Consider the following 16,869-nt stretch of genomic DNA (forward strand, 5'->3'; position numbering starts at 1 on the left):
ATCAAGAATAAAACGTTTGAAAAGCCGCGCGTGCTTGACGTCACCGGGTCTAGTATAAGTATCTAGTGCATAAACAATGAAAAAAAGGCATATCATGGTCTCGTTCTACGCTCGATATAAAATATTTCGGTCTCTCGACAGTTAAGATAAAAGATTAAGATATTACTAAAATAAATATTGCGAATCAATATTTATTAATTAAAATACTACATCCTCATATTTTAATTGAATATATTGAATTTTTAATTTTCACTAATTCAATAACTTTTTAAGGCTGACAACCCTTCAACACGTGCGTACATACAAGTGTCATTAGTTGTTTAGTAGCAGTCTGTTTTGAGGTTATTATTCGTATCACGAACTTTTAAAAAATGAAGCGTTTATCAGACGAAAGGACAAAAATACTATTCGAAAAGCTGTCTAAATAGTGAGTTTGCTCGACCTATTAACATATAACATGTTTTTATATTAATCGAAATAAATATATATTTCAGCATTGGCGCTAACATAAAGCTTTTAATAGACAGACCGGATGGCACATATTGCTTCAGAGAGAAAAAAGATCGAGTATATTACGTGTCGGAAAAAGTTTTAGGCTTAGCCCAAACTGCAGGTCCCAGTCATTTAATATCGGCCGGTACGTGTTTCGGAAAGTTCACGAAAAGCAATAAATTCATTTTACATATAACCGCGTTGAGTTATATCGCTCCTTATGCTAAATGTAAAGTTTGGTTGAAGCCTTCGATGGAGCAGCAATTTCTGTACGGACATCATATTATGAAGAGCGGTAAGTTCGTAATTTAAATTATAACAGTATGCTTAATAATAAACTGGTTTCATCGACAGGATTGGGAAGAATTACTGAGAACACTGCTAAACATCAAGGTGTGATAGTTTTGTCCATGTCGGACCTACCTCTCGGTTTTGGAGTTACATCAAAATCGACAGCCGAGTGTAAACATGCAGATCCTTTATCGACAGTGGCATTCCACCAAGCCGACGTTGGTGAATACATCAGATCGGAAGAAAGTCTACTTTAATTGTTTTATTTATTGTGATTAATAAATATACTTAACTTTATAATATTGTGTATTTTTTTTATTTTTTCGATTTGCTTAATTTGCAATGAAACTATATTGAAAAAATATAGCATTTTTCGGCACAATACCATGAAACACAAATCATTTCTCTTTAAGAAGTCATTGCAACTACAACAAAATATGTCAGTGGCGATATCACGAAATGTAGCTGACAAAAGCATCATATGAATTTTGTTCCGTACTCTTACCGATTTTATTTTAGTTTGTCTTTAGATTCAAATATCGACATGTCAGTAGCATCAGTGTGTGCTGTCGTTAGATATTGCATTGAACAGAATTTAGTTTATGATTTCTTTCCATGAAAAATCCAAGTTAAGCCACCGATTATCTCGATATTGTTACTACTTTTCTAGAGAATAATAATGTTAATATAAAAATAGGTTTTTGTATGCACTGATGAATGTCCATTTAAGATCAGGTATGAAAAGGGATTTATTTCGCTATTATAGAAAAAATGTATTTTGACAAATCTTTTAACATTTCACTGCATATTACACCAAGAAAAATTGTCACCACGTATTTCCATCGGCGAAGTAGATACAGTGACGAAAACCGTTATAAATATAGTGAATTATATCCAAGCACAAGAACTGAACCACTGAAAACTTTTCGAAAAGACTTTTAGAAGAAATGGACAATAATTATAACAATGTTATTTTACAACTTCGGTGCGATGTTCTAGCAAAGGGAAATGTCTGGAACGATTTGTTTCTTCACGACAAGAAATTATCTTGTTATTACAAGAGCAATAAGATTTACAAACAACTGAAAAATGATCGATGGTGATGTCTTTTAACTAGGGTGACCATTTGTCCCGGATCCTGCGGGAGAGTGCCGGATACTAACTCCATGTCTTCGTATTCGAGTATCGAAAAACAGTATGGTTTTTTTTTACCGAGTCACATGAGAACGCTCGTTAGCAAGCGTTCCAATTGCGACGGCTCCGACACGATTTTATTACTTTTGACGTTAATTTTTGGCTTCTGAGAAGTGATAATTATTTTTGCGCCCTCCTATTGACCAAAATTCGCTTTGAATATACTTTAATCAATACTCTCATATAAGAAGTCCGTAATAATATCGGTAAGGATAGCTATCATATTTTTAAAACATAATATTGTGTAATATTTAAAAAAAAATAGCTGATAAATTTAATAAACATTTTATATTAATTATAGCATTTTTATTAGAGCAAATACAAATTAACCTTGATGATATAAACAGTATCACAAATATATCACAAGTTAATAGGTCTATTTATTTTCACCAAATTATATCAGATTAAGTCATATACAAACAAATCAAAAAGTAACTCAGTGTTATTGCTATTATTAAATACGAGTATAACTTTATGTTTGTGTTTTGAATAAAAACATACTTCCACTTTTTATAGAACTTGTGTGGCAATAAAACGCCTGTGGTAAAAGTTAATTAGTACTAAAATTGAGTACTAAAATAATGTACCCCTCCCCCCTCTCATAAAAACACAATATTATTTTTACTAGGAACCTATTTGCTTACAAACTACTGACAACTTAACTGCTATTTATTGGGTACGATTCAACATGTTCTTTAGAACGAAATATTTAAGCACTATAATAATCAAAAATCATCATTAAATCTTTATTTTATTTAGGCACATTTAAATTATAATTACTTGGAATTACTTATTATTTAAGTATTATTTAGATATTTATATAGAATTAAAATAAAGTGCTCGTTACTTCGAGACACCTTGAAATAGCAAAGCTTACTGATTAGGGCTTCTTTTATTTAAAAATAAAATTAAAATGACAGAACGCGAACTGGCGTTTTAAGAGTTATGAAAATATAAACTATTGTAAAATTCTCAGAAGCATATTTTTTTGGCACAATGATGGAAGAAAATTTGTGTAGACTTTGCTTACGCAGGGATCCTAAGGCTAAAATACCCATTGACGACTTTGTCGCTATTAATATTCGCAATATTTGCGAAATTGAAGTAAGTGCTCGTTAAGTATATGAAAAATCATTATCAGCTTTTTATATAAAATATTTTCAGATGGACGTGCAAATCGACGGTTTTCCGAAGAACGTTTGCAAAGAATGCTTCGAAACCATCAACAATATAGTCGAATTTAAATATAAATGTCAGACTAACGATCAATATTTGCGAAATAGATTATATCTAATTAAAAGCGATAATGAATCGGACCATTTTGTATATGAAAACTCGACTATAGATCCTTTTGTTGACATTTGCCCTGAGAAAAAAATAAACAAAACCAAAAGAAAAATTGTAAAAAAACATTCAAAAAAGGGATATAAATCAAAAACGTTTAAATGTAATATATGTAAAAAAAAGTTTGAACAAAATGTCTCAATATTGAAGCACATATCGATTCATGATAATGTAGATGTAAAGTGTCAAGATTGCGAGGAATATTTCATTTCGGAAGATGGATTAAAAAAACATTTAGATTTAAAGCACAACAAATTGTATAACCAGCATAAAAAGGTGATCGTAATATTATGAACTTTAAAATACAATAATTAGTTACTATATGCTTCAACTGAAAACATACTTAAATTTTACAGCTTCACAAGATTGGCAAAAATGATGATATTAAATCCGAAACCTGCAATAGTTCCGAGGCAGGTTACGTCAAAATAACATATGAATCGGAACAGAAAAATGCCGAGTCAGAAAATAAATTTTATTGCAGTATTTGCAAAGTTGATAATATTTCAGCAGCGGTATTAAAAAAACATCTTATTTTTCATAAACAAAAAACCTTCACTTGCGAGTATTGTGATAAAACTTATAAGGGAAAGTGGTATATGGTAACACACATGTCCACAGTGCACTCATCCAAGGAATCGACCAAGCAATGCTACATATGCGGCAAAATATTAAAACATAGCGAAGCTATTAGAAAACATTTAGTGTCTCATAAGAAGTCCAATCAAGTCAAATGTGATATTTGCGGAGCGATTCTTACTAAAGGCGGTCTCAAGGTAACTGTTTAATATTTCATTATTATTTCGATTATAACATAAAAGAACGTTATGTTTCAGGTGCACTCACACTCTGAAGAAAAAAATTTCGAATGCAACGTCTGCCAGATGAAGTTCAAAACGAAACGGTGCATCGTGAGTCACATGGTAAAACACTCCGGAAAAAAGCATTTGCCATGCAAGTATTGCGATATGAAGTTTAATAAGAGAAAGACTCAAACAGATCACGAGATGCTTCACACCGGAGAGAGACCTCATCATTGCCCCGTTTGCGATATGGGCTTCATACAATTATCCAATATGAAAAGCCATTTTCGTAACAACCATAAAGATGTCGAATTTGTTTATAAAAATAAACGCCAGTTAAGACGCGAAAAGATGTTGATTATGTAACTAATATTATGCTTAAGTTGGAATTATTGCAGTTCTTGTATTTTTTTATTTTTTACCTTTTAATTTTACTATAATTTTAAACATTAAAGTAAAAACGTTACTCTTGCTAAATATATATATTTGTAGTGACCCGTGCATTGATAGGATACGTTTTATTTAGATTTATTTGTATTGCTACTTCAATGCATTGAAAAAGAATTTATTTTTATGTATGTATTTTAAACAATTAATATTAATAAATATTATAAACCTACTTATTTAATTATCATTTATAATGTGATGACCAAATGTTCCACAACAACCCACTATCAAGAAAATGAATTATTAAAATCTATAGTTTGTGTTCTCAGACGCTAATAAAATTGTACTAACTTTGCTCATTATCGATATATTACACAAAACTTAAAAATAAATCGAATACCTGTAATTTTTAACAGGTACCCGGTTATTTTGTAAAAAATTCCCGAGAACCGGGTAATTAATTTGGCTGGGTATTTGGATGCACTAAGCTTGCCCCTCGAGTCGCCCCTGTGTAGGTACTAGGTATGTGTATTCTGTAGATTTTTTTACTATTGAATTTTTTGGAACTGATAAACTACCCTGCAAAAATGGATTATTATATATTCTGTGCATCAACAGCTCTTTTTTTATCTAGGAGCGCATGGAGTTAAAATAATATTTTCTGTATAATAATTAAAAACATTGCAATAATTTGCTTTTATTTATTTTTGAAGTGTTCAGAAACCGTATAATTAATATGTAACCGTTGCAGCATTGATACAAGCAGCTTAAATAACACTTTTATAACCCGAATATTTCTTGTAAAATCGGATATAATTTTGTCGGTTTGATGGTGACGAGTTATTAGATTAGACACAGATTCAGCCGCTGCAGATATATTTATTGAGTACATAACCACATTTAATTTAATGATATGCCTTTGAACGGTGCAAGAGGTAGCACCGACCGTTGCTTATTCGTCAAAGTCCGGCTATGAGCAGTTCGCGATTACAGTGAACCAACCACAAAGCCCTTCAAGTGGCTAGGTATCCGTCGAGTTTTAGTCTACCTTGATGTTGTGAGGTTTAGTCAGCGTGGGGTTGATTCTCAGCCTTTGTTTCCGGGACCAATAGATTGTCTTCCAGTTGAAGCGGGATCTTATGAATGTAAACATCTCGTTCGACGGAAGAAGCGATTTTGAATATTTAGTCCGACGTATTCTTCCTGCGTTTTCTCGGGCTGGGCGAATATTGGCTTGACCCAATCTATCGACACTGCGATCCTTATATTTCCGATCATTAGCGTCAAGAACCTTTCCTTGCGAATAAGCACTGTGTACGATTCATCGTAGGTTAGGTTTAACAGAGTGCAGCTGCATCGCGTCAGACGAACACGCTCTTAGCCGATGATAAATTATTGAATATAAACATCAGTATCCTTCCGTGCCGGCGAGAATTTGTAGGATGTAACGCTCCCATCTTGACACGTCGTTGACAAGGTTCTGAGGTTCGTTCGACGTAGCTTAAATGCTGGTTAATAGGAATTAGCCTAGCAACGAGAGTGATTGTTTATACAGCAAATCAGCGATTGATGCTTATAGATCGCTTTTCATGCCGCACTAGTACCAAGCAGTATAAGTGGACGGATGTTCGTTCATTCTTCTCCGTTGTGGCAGGTAATGGCCGCTTTCAGTTGTCTATGAAAACGATCCACTATGTTGTTCGCCGCTGGGTGATATGCCGTGGTTCGAGTTCGGATAGCACCTGAGGCTTATTGATTTTTTAAATATCGAGCTCTCGAATTGCCGGCCTTAGTTAGCGGTAATTCTTACCGGAGCGCCGCTCGCGATCCAACCGTCGATTAAGGTTTTACCAACGGTCTCTGTTGTTATGTCAGGGATGCGGAATGCTACCGATCAACGTGTAAAACGAACCTCGCATGCGAACAAGTACTTGTAATCACAAGATATTGGTAGCGATCTTACTACTATCAACGTGGACATGTTCGAAGTGTTTTGTCGGTTTCTCGGAAGTTCCTAAGGGTGCATAGATGTTTCGGAGCACCTTGGAACATTGGCTGCTTCTAGCATAGTCGCGACACTGTTTCCGTATGCCCAGCCTAAAGTAGCGTTCGGTTACCATCTTTATAGTCGAATTCGTTCCACGATGTGCCAATCCGTGCACTGAGTCGAAAACTGCCCGCCGGAACTGCTCGGCGATGAACGGGCGCCTCCGTTTTACCAAATGATTTCTCCAGACGCGTGCCGAAGTAATTGCTGTAACAGTATTTCGTCTGCCGATATAAACTTCCACAGTGGGCTGATCTCATCGGTGGCGTCGCTCTCCCGAGCAGAGCCTACTTCGCAAGATTCGCGCGCAATCCTTTTCACCCCGCCACATATAAGAATTTAAATTCTTAACTTTTAAGTCTTCCTGTATGAACAGCTTTTCATTTTATATTGTTATTTAGAGATTCAGATCTGTTAGAGAGAGCTTCTTCGTATTTTATTTTTATTAAACATAAATGCCGATATTAGATAATAATGTCATTTCAAATTTGAGATTTAAATACGAGTATAATTTTATTTTTGAGTTTTAAAAGGAATAGAAACAAAGTTGCACTTTGTTTTTAGAGATTTATTGTTGCAATATAATCCCTGCGTAAAAAGTTGATTATATAACGAGTACTGAAAAAATTAACCCCACCCCATCTCACAAAAAGTTTTCTAGTCACTAAAATGCCAATACAAATATTCTATTGCTACAATTTTTTTATTGTCATCTTACTTAGGAATCTAATTGTTTACACACTCCTGATCACTTAACTGCTATTTATTGGGTACAATGCGACATGTACATATTTAAAAAAATTACGTAATTAATTATGTAATTATGAAATATTTAAGCATTATAGTAATAAAAATTCAACATTAAATGTTTATTATTTTAGTATATTTAAATTGTATTAACTTGAATTTACTTTTAATTTTAGTATTATTGAATACTTAAAAATAAAATGACAGTGCTCGTTACTTCGAGACACCTCGAAATATAGAAGCGTACTGATTAAGGCTTTATTTATTTAAAAATAAAATAAATGTGACATACCGCGCAATGGCGTTTTAGCAGTTATTAAAATATAACTGATGTTGAATTCTCAGAAGCATATTTTTTTTGCAAAATAATGGAAGAAAACTCGTGTAGACTTTGTTTACGGAAGGATCCTAAGGCGAAAATACCCATTGACAACTTTGTCGCTATTAATATTCGCAATATTTGCGAAATTGAAGTAAGTGCTGGTTAAGTATATGAAAAATCATTATCAGCTTTTTATATAAGATATTTTTCAGATGGACGTGCAAACCGACGGTTTTCCGAAGAACGTTTGCAAAGAATGCTTCGAAACCATCAACAATATAGTCGAATTTAAATATAAATGTCAGACTAACGATCAATATTTGCGAAGTAGATTATACCCAATTAATAGCGACAATGAATCAGATCATTTTGTATATGAAGATACGCCTATTAAATTCGAGATCGAAGATGAAAACTCGACCATTGATCCGATAAAAATTGTGGAACACTTTGTCGATATTTGCCCTAAGAAAAATATAAACAAAAGCATCAAAATCGAAGCGAATAAAACCAAAAGGAAAATTGTTATAAATAAACAGTCACATCTTATAAGGAAAAGGGAAGACGATTCAAAATCGTTTAAATGCAACATATGTAAAAAAAAGTTTGTTCAAAATGTCACAATATTGAAGCACATATCGATTCATGGTAATGTAGATGTAAAGTGTCAAGAATGCGAGGGATATTTCACTTCGGAAGATGGATTAAAAAAACACCTTGATTTAAAGCACAACAATTTGTATAATCAGCATAAAAAGGTCATCGTAGTATTATGAACATTAAAATACAATAATTAGTTACGATATGTTTGAACCTAAATATATTTAATTTTACAGCATCACAAGATCGCCAAAAATAATGATATAAAATCCGAAACCTGCAATATTTCAGAGGCAGGTTTTGTCAAAATAACATATGAACCGGAAGAGAACAATGCAGAATCAGAAAATAAATTTTATTGCGGTATTTGCAAAGTCGATAATATTTCAGCAGCGGTATTAAAAAAACATCTTATTTTTCATAAACAAAGAGCCTTCACTTGCGGTTATTGCGATAAAACATATAAAGGAAAGTGGAATATGGTACAACACATGTCAGCAATGCACTTATCCAAGGATACGGCGAGACAATGCTACATATGCGGCCTAATATTAAAAAATACCGAGGCTACTAGAAAACATTTAGTGTGTCACATGAAGTCCAATCAAGTCAAATGTGATATTTGCGGAGCGATTCTCACTAAAGGCGGTCTCAAGGTAATCGTTTAATATTTCATTATTATTTCGATTATAACATAAAAGAACGTTATGTTTCAGGTGCACCTTATCTCACACTCTGAAGAAAAAAATTTCGAATGCAACGTCTGCCAGATGAAGTTCAAAACGAAACGGTGCATCGTGAGTCACATGGTAAAACACTCCGGAAAAAAGCATTTGCCGTGTAAGTATTGCGATATGAAGTTTAATAACAGAAAGACTCAAAAAGATCACGAGATGCTTCACACTGGAGAGAGACCTCATCATTGCCCCGTTTGCGATATGGGCTTCATACAATTATCTAATATGAAAAGCCATTTTCGTAATAACCATAAAGATGTCGAATTTGTTTATAAAAATAAACGCCAGTTAAGACGTGAATTGATGTTATTCATGTAAGTAATATTATGCTTAAGTTGGAAATTTACTGTTTTTCTATTTGTTTATTTTTAACTTTTAAATTTTATTATAATTTTACACACTAATGTAAAAATGTTAATGTTGCTAAAAAATAAATATATTTGTAGCGATCCACGCATTGATAGAATGCATTTTATTTAGATTTATTTGTATTACTACTTAAATGCATTGAAAAAGAATTTATTTTTTATGAATGTATTTTAAACAATTAATATTAATAAATATTATAAACCTACTTATTTAATTATTATTTATACTGTGGCGACCAAATGTTCCACAAAAAATAACTAACAAGAAAAAAGAGAGAGGGGTGATTCGTAAAACCGCCAGACGCAGATAAAATTGTATTTACTTTGGGCATTATCGATACATAACATAATTTTAAAATAAATCATGCAAGTTGAAAACTTTAGTTCACCCTCCACTGGACGTGCCCACTTCAGAGACGAGGATTGTCACCAGATGACAACAGTAATCTATTTCAATATACCCAAGTGACTAGTGCTGCTCCAAAATCCATGGTCTTTTATGCGCCTTTATTTTGTTTGAAATGCGAGACAATGAGACGCTTCTTCTCAACAAAAATATATTTTACGTCTTCGAAAAACATGGTGAATATAATGTTTATCAGTGTGTCTACTATGTATGACCGAAATTCGCAGAATTCATTCGTTGAAAGAAACGTAACGTTGGAAAGGCTAACCATTTATCATCGTTTAACGCTTATCTCAAAAACAGATGTGCGTCGCAAATCTTAGTGAAGTACGTGTTACGTTTTTGTATTTATTAAGTCGAGACGAAAATATTTTATTTAAATCAATTCAATAATTATATCACTGTTATTTTATTTCTAGTTATTGAATATATATGCAAATCCACACAAAACAAACATCTATACGGATCTGATCTTTATGTATATCAAATTTTCTCCAAACATTGTTAGCTATTGTATATAGAATAAATTCGATAAAATTATGCATTTAAAATGCTTCATCAATATTTATGGATCTATTCAATCGCAACTGATCTCGATAATGTTAATTTGAAAAAGCTGAAACATCGTCCCTGATCAAAAAGTGTGTAATTATAAATGAAGCATTTTAATTTTGACGCTTTTACTAGCCAGTAATTCTCACATGTTATTAATATTTTACAAAATTAAAAAAGTTTAACGCCTATGAAAGTATGTATGAACGTATTAATGAATAATTAAAATAATTATTATTTTATTAAAAAATATTTTACAGACAATCAATTAATTACACAGACTCTCAGCGTAACCCCACAAATAAATCCAACAACGATAAATCGCATGATCTGGGTGGCCAGTTGACGACACCAAAACGTAAAATAATGTGAGCGGGTAACTTTTCATTTAAAACATCCAACGTTGCACACATAGAGTAATGAAATAAATTAAGGCGGCGACGCGTACTAAAATGAAATTAAATAATAAAAATGATTTTTATTAGTAAACATTTTTGTCACATAAGTTAGTAATATTATGGGGGCCAAAATAGATTTGTTACGGCCAAAACTGGTCGGCGCTTGAGTAGCATTGGCGTGACGGTTTTCTCTCTCTCTCTCTACCGGCAAACCTGCAAGGGTTCGGACGCGTGCCGTCGCGCGCGCGCCCCTTGTAATGTAAACACCGTTAATCTTCAATAAATATACTACTTCAGCGGCTCAATCTGTGTCTAATTGCCACCCGTCACCACCACCGTCCCTAAAATATTATACACGTTTTTGGATTTCCTTTAGAACCAAATTGCATAAAACATGGCTTGAAAACATGTTACGTCCTTCATGGAAGCTATTTGTAAAAGGCGTCATCTGTTTTATCCCAGATTGTTTTTTTTCTCATAAAAGGTTAAAACTAAACTCAGTCCCTTTACAAAACCAACCATCGTCTCCACTTCCGTCAGTGTCAATTTCGAATACTGATGCTTACAATTCTCCTAGAAAAAGGAATTTATTACGAAAATTAAATCATATTAAGTTAATTTAAAAAAAAACGTAAAAAAAAGAATACATACATTAAGGCAGAAACCTTATCGTAGAAATTAAAAAATAGTTAATTTAGAAAATATAGTTAAATCAATAACAAAGGATTTTTAAGTGAGGAAAACGGCTTGTCACTATTAGAAATTTTTGATTCTGATTCAAAAGAGTTGTCAACTTTTCTAAAAATAATTAAAGGACATTAGTTATTTAAATTTGATATGACTTTCATATTTATCTGTCATATTCAAAACACACGTGGATTAGGTCTACTGAAGACACAACGTAAAAAAAGCGTGCCATGATTCTATCTCAACGGTGGTGCAGAAATGAATAACAAAATATCTGAAATGATATAACAATAATTGATGATAAAAATAAATTAATAAAGAAAAATATAATTAAGTGTAATTAAGAAGTTACAAATGTGACAAGGTCATTTTGTCCATTGGCGATACAGAATACGCTACGATTGTTTATATGCGTCATCGCCTCTATTTATTTCTTGACTTGGTCCCAGAGCTGTGTGTCAAATGCCTAAATAAGATGGCCGGATTGCTAGGCATTTAGAATTTTTAATTTATTATTTTTGTATGTCATATTTTAAGTAATTTATAATTATTTTTAAATATGATTATTTGTAAGGAAAAAATGTTTTGTTGCGAACGTTTGAGAAGCCGCGTCTGCGTGACCTCATCGAGTCTGCATAAACAATGACAAAAAGGCATAGTGTGGTCTCGATCTACGCTCGTTTAAAAATATGTTGGTGTCTTGACCAGGGCTGTGGAGTCGGAGTCGGAGTTGGAGTCGTGGAGTCGTGGTGTTTTGGCCGGAGTTGGAGTCGGAGTCGGAGTCGTGAAAAATGAGCGACTCCAAGCATTTTTTTTAAATTATGAAATTTATGAATTTTTAATTGCGTAATAATGAATGTGTATAGCGTATGAATATTAAATGTGTAGAAAAACACCAAAAATACCTGATAAAATTAAACTTTTTTGAGTCGGAGTCGGAGTGGAGTCGTGTTGTTGGTAAATATCGGAATCGGAGTCGGAGTCGTGTTTTTTTTTTAACGACTCCACAGTCCTGGTCTTGACAGTTATAACTTTCTCTTTTTACGCCATGCTCAAAAATTAATGTTACTTAGACCTAAAGTTGATCATAAACTGTCAAATCGACAATAAGAATGGCGCTTATCAAAATTGGTATTATTTATTCTTTTCTGATTCAGCTTTGATCGTGTGGAAATTAAATATTGTATTTTTATGAACGATTTACCTTTCACTTGTCGCTATTTTTTACGAATTAATTAGATTTTGTTTGAGTATTAAACTTTATCATTACAGAATCTAACATGAAAAACGACGAAGAAACACTTGCTTCCGTTGGCGCGATTCAATTTAAAGTTGAGGTAATGAATCGTAATATTAGTTAATGCTTGTGATCTTAAATTATATTTTTATTTCAAGTTCTCAAATGTAAAATGTGAATACGATAGCAGCGAAGATACATGCAAAGACGATGTAAACGACATGTTCGAAATAGGTTAGACATTCTATACACTATATATATATACCTTGTGCAATAGCTTGCAAAAAACGCGTTACTAAAGACATGTTTTCAATTGTATACACATAAATAAAAACAATAAAATTTGGACAATAATATAAGCTACTTGAATTACTGGTGAAACATTAAATTAATTCGTTTTAAATTTGCCTTCTATACGTTTCTATAAGTGCACGTATTTGTGCAATAATTTTTTTTCCTTGATTAATTAATTTCAAATGTTTTTTAATATTGTAATAGAGTATTCATTTTTTAATCTTATTTTATATAGGTCCAAATTTGAGAAAAGGGATGAAAAATACCCAGGACTATTTTATAATTCATTGATGAAATGAATACCTTTCATTCAGATATTTATAAAAAGTACCACCAGTTCAATTGGTTTTCTGGATTTCACACAGTTACCTAGAGACACTTTTCATTGTATATTTTATATTTATTTTACTCTCATCAGATACAATTCGACATTTTTTTCTCTAATATTTTCAAAATTTTACCTATGTAACCACTCAAAAATAATAAAGACATGAGCAATAAAAAGTTTCGAGAAATTCAACCAACAATTACGGATATATCTTAAATTTTATGATTCAGAAAAGAGATGTAGTTTCTTACACGCTACTGTATTTGTATGCTATTGCATTTTAATATTTATCAATTATTGATTATCATTATATGATTTCAGAAATGAATAAAGATAAACATTTATTTACACGCTACTGTATATGTATACTATTTCATTTTAATACATGTAATTTATTCATTATTATAATTTCAGAAATGCACGATGTTAAAGATATACTTAAAGTGAATACTATCGGTTTAAATGTTGTATCTCACCAAATTTATAACGTCGCCAAAGTAAAAATCAATTTTTTTGTTATTATTTAATGTATTTCGTTATTTATACTTACTAATACAATCTTAATTTTAGAAACCAGAAAGAGAAGCATTTACTAAAGATCAACGTTTGCATGAAGATTCTTATGAATTTGAATGTAGTAAATGTGGAAAAGCATTAAAAACTAAAAAACGTCTTTCAGAACACATGCAATGTCATCGCGATATTTGTGAGTTTGAATGTGAAAAATGTAGAAAAGCTTTTAAAACTAAAAAATCTCTGTTAGAACACATGCTAATTCATAGCGAAGTTCGTCCTTTCGAATGTGAAACATGTGGAAAAGCATTCAAAACTAAGAAATGTCTTTTTAAACACATGCTAACTCATAGCGATGTACGTCATTTTGAGTGTGAAAAATGTGGGAAAGCATTTAAAATTAAAAAATCTCTTTCAGAACACATGCTAACTCATAGCGATATCCGTCCTTTTGAATGTATAAAATGTGGATACGCATTTAAAACTAAAAAATATCTTTCAAAACACATGGCAACTCATAGTGATGCTCGTCATTTTGATTGTGAAAAATGTGGTAAGGCCTGCAAGTATAAACACAGTCTATTAACCCATATGCAAACTCATAGCGATATTCGTGATTTTGAGTGTGAAAAATGTGGAAAAACATTCAAATATAAATACTCTCTTTTATACCATATGAAAACTCACAGTAATGTTTGTGACTTTGAATGTATAAAATGTGGAATAGGGTTCCCAACTAAACAACATATTTTACGACATATTCAAACTCATACCGATGTTCGTGATTATGAATGTAAAACATGTGGAAAAGCATTCACAACAAAACAACATATGTCACGACATATGCAATCCAGGGCATGCAAAGTTAATAATGGTTTACTATTAAGAATTTAATAAAGTATGAATATTATGTCATTAAATTATTAACCAAATAATTTAATAAAATAAAAAATTATACATGTTATTTATTACATATTAAATATTAAAATATTTCTCATTCGAAAATAATTTAATTTACTTCAACTGAATGACTAAATGCAAATTGTATATTTTTTCTTCAATTATTTTCTTAATTAAATTGTATAATTTATCTTCTTACATCTTTCGACAAATTGTTCCTTAAGGTATTAGTGGCTTATTATTACTTTTTTGTGTATAATTTGCTGAAGTTTATCCTTCATTGATTTGAACTGGCGATTTCTCTGGGCTTAATAACTTTACATTTTGAATGGTATCCTCCAGCCAAAAAACTTTCTCTACTAATTTGTAATTGAAATAAGATTCAGATTTTGGTTATAAAATATAGCATAAGATATTTATAATACTATCTATAATGTAAATAATAAATATGTTGTGTTAATTTTAACGTTTGTTTCACTTTTTTAAGTTTCAATCAATTTGATTTGTAAAGCAGCAAACCTGTTTTCTAGCCCCAAATAAAATTTTCTTAAAATTATTTCGTTGGTCAAATATACAAACGCACTAATTGGTTTACTGATCTCTGCATTGCTGTGATTCGAAGAGATGTCCCCAATTAACGGTATAAAATGTTTAACTCCATGAGAGCCAGACACAGACGTCAAACGCCGACAAAACAAATCAGGGAGATGATGCTGCTGAGAAGAGACGGCCCAGAGACAGTCCTGTGAGTCGAGACGAGCAACAAGAAAACATTCCTCCGCCAGATTCTCCACCAGCACATACATTTCTACAATAGTTCGCATAGAAATATATGTAATACAGAATAAATTGTTACCAACTATCCAGCGTGATGTATAAATGCTTCGATCAATGAATAAAACGAAGCATATCTGAAATCTTTTTAGAAATATATAAAAAAATTAGTCGAATCTATGTTACATAGTATAGTGATTCGAATGCCTCAGCATGTTGTGTTCGAATGTTCAGCTCATTAAAAAAACAGCAAAAACAAATGATAAAAGAGGCTTACTTTTTGCAACTTTGGCAACTCGACGCGAGCAACACATTATTAATTTGTTGGAATGAGTCCAAAAAAATGCGACTATAAAGGTGACGGTAAGATATGGAATGCAAATACGAATTATTTGCAAACGATCTTTGACACAATTCTATCAAGTTCAGATACGGACGAATATTACTTATTTACACCGAGATATCTATTGATCGATAGTTTCACAATTTCTACCCTTCTATATGGTTTTGGGATTTGGAGATGGTTTTTAACCAAATTTTCAGTGACAATCTTTTTTTAGCTTTCACGGCAATCTCTCATTTGTTAACCTTTTTGGAAAAAGTTACGAGATGGATTTTATAGAAAAAATATTTTTGGATCCCTCAGGAATTTGTCTTCCACATTAAAAAAAAGAGATGGTTCTTAAACAAATATTTTTCTGACAACCTATTTTTTAGCTCTCTGGGTATGTTAATGATCAAAATTGCCGCATATGGGGCAAAAAAAAAGAGACTATTACATGTCCAAAGAGTGACAGTTTAGTACGCATTGTGGTCAGGCGGCATTACTTTATTAAAGGATCGGCTGCTAAGGACGAAGGATCTGATTAAAGGGAGGTAATTTCAGCTTTTTCTGAGGGGGAGGGCGAAAGTTATGCAGTTAGTGGTCGGTTTTTTTAATATTTCCATTTAATTAATTGACATAGTATTTCATTAAATGTCGAGCATTTTTCTGGCACATTTCAAGGGGATTTCTGTTTATAATCTACGTCAAAAACATTAAAATCGCTCCGTTGCCGTCGCAGTGCAAACGCTTAGTTATCTAGAGTTTAAATTAATACTTTTTTATAATAATATTACGAATTACAATAATTGAGAATCTTATGCAGCACGTCTAAACCAAATTTTAACCAGTACGAGAACGCAAAAAACAAATATCCTTTCGCAGAAATAAAAATTCCATGTCAAAAGCAATACAATCGTGCCGTCGCCGTCGAAGTGGAAACGCTCGGTAACGAGCGTTTTCACCGCGACAAATGGAGATCATATTATTTTACTAGCAGTTGCTAGATAAATTATATTTTCACTAGTAAAAATATATATTTACCGGTGAAAGTGTATTCTGAAGTAAAGTGAGGACAAAAGTTGGCCAGTAAGCGGTCGTTGTTTTTAATAATTCGATTTTATTT

At 32.1% G+C, this 16,869-nt stretch overlaps 4 protein-coding genes across 5 annotated transcripts; all 4 read left to right on the forward strand.

Annotated features, from left to right (window-relative positions):
• The first annotated feature begins 300 nt into the window (after positions 1-300).
• On the forward strand, positions 301-1,080 carry LOC148229214 (60S ribosome subunit biogenesis protein NIP7 homolog). The gene is made up of 3 exons (XM_088198586.1): positions 301-427; positions 495-787; positions 847-1,080. Exons 1-3 carry the CDS (start codon positions 372-374, stop codon positions 1,038-1,040), a joined length of 543 nt encoding a protein of 180 aa, XP_088054712.1. The 5' UTR covers positions 301-371; the 3' UTR covers positions 1,041-1,080.
• Positions 1,081-2,842: 1,762 nt separating this feature from the next.
• On the forward strand, positions 2,843-4,741 carry LOC148229215 (zinc finger Y-chromosomal protein 2-like). Its single transcript, XM_088198529.1, has 4 exons — positions 2,843-3,081; positions 3,142-3,597; positions 3,678-4,097; positions 4,158-4,741. The coding sequence occupies exons 1-4, from the start codon at positions 2,974-2,976 to the stop codon at positions 4,488-4,490; spliced, it is 1,317 nt and encodes a 438-aa protein (XP_088054655.1). The 5' UTR covers positions 2,843-2,973; the 3' UTR covers positions 4,491-4,741.
• A 2,774-nt stretch (positions 4,742-7,515) lies between these two features.
• Positions 7,516-9,536, forward strand: LOC148229216 (uncharacterized). The gene is made up of 4 exons (XM_088198501.1): positions 7,516-7,778; positions 7,840-8,385; positions 8,464-8,883; positions 8,944-9,536. The coding sequence occupies exons 1-4, from the start codon at positions 7,674-7,676 to the stop codon at positions 9,280-9,282; spliced, it is 1,410 nt and encodes a 469-aa protein (XP_088054627.1). The 5' UTR covers positions 7,516-7,673; the 3' UTR covers positions 9,283-9,536.
• A 2,921-nt stretch (positions 9,537-12,457) lies between these two features.
• Positions 12,458-14,782, forward strand: LOC148229217 (uncharacterized). 2 transcript variants are annotated; one of them, XM_088198552.1, is made up of 5 exons: positions 12,458-12,506; positions 12,648-12,712; positions 12,771-12,846; positions 13,649-13,731; positions 13,805-14,782. In XM_088198552.1, exons 1-5 carry the CDS (start codon positions 12,488-12,490, stop codon positions 14,639-14,641), a joined length of 1,080 nt encoding a protein of 359 aa, XP_088054678.1. In that variant the 5' UTR covers positions 12,458-12,487; the 3' UTR covers positions 14,642-14,782. The 2 variants fall into 2 exon arrangements, with proteins under 2 accessions (XP_088054678.1, XP_088054679.1); XM_088198553.1 differs by having other exon boundaries at positions 12,483-12,506; positions 12,648-12,706.
• The last annotated feature ends 2,087 nt before the right edge of the window (positions 14,783-16,869 follow it).

This window comes from Plectrocnemia conspersa, unplaced genomic scaffold (assembly GCF_051122295.1).
Source record: "Plectrocnemia conspersa isolate PC_06_02 unplaced genomic scaffold, ASM5112229v1 ptg000011l, whole genome shotgun sequence".
NCBI classification, from domain to species: Eukaryota; Metazoa; Arthropoda; class Insecta; order Trichoptera; family Polycentropodidae; genus Plectrocnemia; species Plectrocnemia conspersa.

Bases quoted from the DNA above. Each gene is read 5' to 3' on its own strand.
- LOC148229214 (XM_088198586.1), top strand. From the start codon at position 372: ATGAAGCGTTTATCAGACGAAAGGACAAAAATACTATTCGAAAAGCTG. The intron at 428-494 runs GTGAGTTTGCTC...TATATATTTCAG, and splicing joins TTCGAAAAGCTGTCTAAATA to CATTGGCGCTAACATAAAGC. The intron at 788-846 runs GTAAGTTCGTAA...TTTCATCGACAG, and splicing joins ACATCATATTATGAAGAGCG to GATTGGGAAGAATTACTGAG.
- LOC148229215 (XM_088198529.1), top strand. From the start codon at position 2,974: ATGATGGAAGAAAATTTGTGTAGACTTTGCTTACGCAGGGATCCTAAG. The intron at 3,082-3,141 runs GTAAGTGCTCGT...AAATATTTTCAG, and splicing joins GCAATATTTGCGAAATTGAA to ATGGACGTGCAAATCGACGG. The intron at 3,598-3,677 runs GTGATCGTAATA...TAAATTTTACAG, and splicing joins TGTATAACCAGCATAAAAAG to CTTCACAAGATTGGCAAAAA.
- LOC148229216 (XM_088198501.1), top strand. From the start codon at position 7,674: ATGGAAGAAAACTCGTGTAGACTTTGTTTACGGAAGGATCCTAAGGCG. The intron at 7,779-7,839 runs GTAAGTGCTGGT...GATATTTTTCAG, and splicing joins GCAATATTTGCGAAATTGAA to ATGGACGTGCAAACCGACGG. The intron at 8,884-8,943 runs GTAATCGTTTAA...GTTATGTTTCAG, and splicing joins TCACTAAAGGCGGTCTCAAG to GTGCACCTTATCTCACACTC.
- LOC148229217 (XM_088198552.1), top strand. The intron at 12,713-12,770 runs GTAATGAATCGT...TTTTATTTCAAG, and splicing joins CGATTCAATTTAAAGTTGAG to TTCTCAAATGTAAAATGTGA. The intron at 12,847-13,648 runs GTTAGACATTCT...TTATAATTTCAG, and splicing joins AAACGACATGTTCGAAATAG to AAATGCACGATGTTAAAGAT.